This window comes from Sphaeroforma arctica (assembly GCF_001186125.1).
Source record: "Sphaeroforma arctica JP610 unplaced genomic scaffold supercont1.6713, whole genome shotgun sequence".
Taxonomy (NCBI): domain Eukaryota; class Ichthyosporea; order Ichthyophonida; genus Sphaeroforma; species Sphaeroforma arctica.
The window spans coordinates 1-1,583 of NW_014033845.1; the positions used below are offsets into that span (position 1 = coordinate 1).

The window sequence follows — 1,583 nt, forward strand, 5'->3', positions numbered from 1 at the left end:
CTACGCTAGAGTCGGTCCATGACGAATCCTACCATTAGGCCTACACTAGAGTCGGTCCGTGACGAGTCCTACCATTAGGCCTACGCTTGAAGCGTAGAGTCGGTCCATGACGAATCCTACCATTAGGTCTACGCTAGAGTCGGTCCGTGACGAGTCCTACCATTAGGCCTACGCTTGATTCGGCAATGGTAATCCAAACGTTTGCAGTCTACGCTTTTAATACGTTAACGTAAAAAAAGCGAAATCAAGCGCCAGTCGGAAAATACTATAAATGTAGTATCGTCGTTACAATGCAAACATTAAGTAAGGACACCCCCACACGTAGCAGTACACCATTTATAACGTGCGACAATGATATATTTGACGTACACACCATTGGTGACGGTACAGTTTCCGGTACATTCTACAAGGCTGGTGATGTGGCAAAGCTCGTTGGTGTAGTAGGGGCAAAGGTTGTGAAGGCATCAGTTGACGATGAGTTATGTTTTCGTTTCGGATCGGACGCGAGTGACCCTGTCTACATTTCCTTGGATGGGCTCATTCAGTACATGTTCACAAGTAGAAAGGCCAGGAAGGGACCGTACGGAAAGTGGATGATGGACATCCTACACCCATTCATGCAGCGCGACGACGTTGCAATTATCGAGCTAGCTAAGGAGTCTCTATCCAAGACCATCCCACCAGAAGTGGCTGTCTGCTTCGAAATGGGAATCTACCTCATCCTCGTCGGGACCGTGGGGCAGTTGCAGGCCAAGTGCACTGTACCCACTGACGCAGACGACAACCACGTCGTGGTCAAGCTCGGTATGTCCAAAACAAGTATCATGCGTCGACTGACTGCACATGAAGGTAAGTTCCCCGGTGCGGAACGTCTGGCTGTTATATACATGCCCGCTGAACTGGCTTCCAAGGCCGAGAAGGCAGTCAAGGACTTTTTCCACGAACTCCACGACGCGAAGCCGTTCATGTACGAGGGGCAGACGGAAGTGTTTTCTCTTCCACACGAAAAGCTCCAGAGTATAGTGGGGCACTTTACCGACATTGCGAAGGAAGTTGGGAGCGTGAATGTGAAACACAGTTTGTCTCATACCATCGAGACACTCAAGCTGAACCTCGAGCACACATCGGATATTATGAAAACTCTGGAGGAAGACAAAGTGTCCTTGAAGGAAGAGACTACCATGTTGAAGGACGAGAAGGCCCTCTTGAAGGAGGAGAACGCGCGTTTGTCACATCGCTTGAACTTGATCTCTGAACGTCGTGATGACGATCAATACAAGCACGCCGAAGAATTGAGAGATATCAGAACCAAACTTGATCTGGCCAACGTGCAAATTATGAGGCTCGGTATGACTGCACCAATGCGTAAACGCCTCCGACTTGACGATTAGAATTAAATGTAGAAATACTTTAATAAATAAATGAAAACGTTACAAAAAAAAATAGAATGGTGTGTACTACACGGATCGTGGCAACGAATGCCAAATGTAAAATAACCTTTCTTTAATTTTTTTTCTCGTCTTCGTCAGGCTCTGTGAGTCCGAGACTTTTCGTCCCACAGGTATAGGCACCTATCCTTTAAA

General features: G+C 47.3%; 1 protein-coding gene across 1 annotated transcript; it reads left to right on the forward strand.

Moving 5' to 3' along the window:
• Positions 1-290: 290 nt before the first annotated feature.
• On the forward strand, positions 291-1,391 carry SARC_15777 (hypothetical protein; the record flags this gene model as incomplete). The annotated part of the gene is made up of 1 exon (XM_014290111.1): positions 291-1,391. The coding sequence occupies one exon, from the start codon at positions 291-293 to the stop codon at positions 1,389-1,391; it is 1,101 nt and encodes a 366-aa protein (XP_014145586.1).
• Between the last annotated feature and the right edge of the window lie 192 nt (positions 1,392-1,583).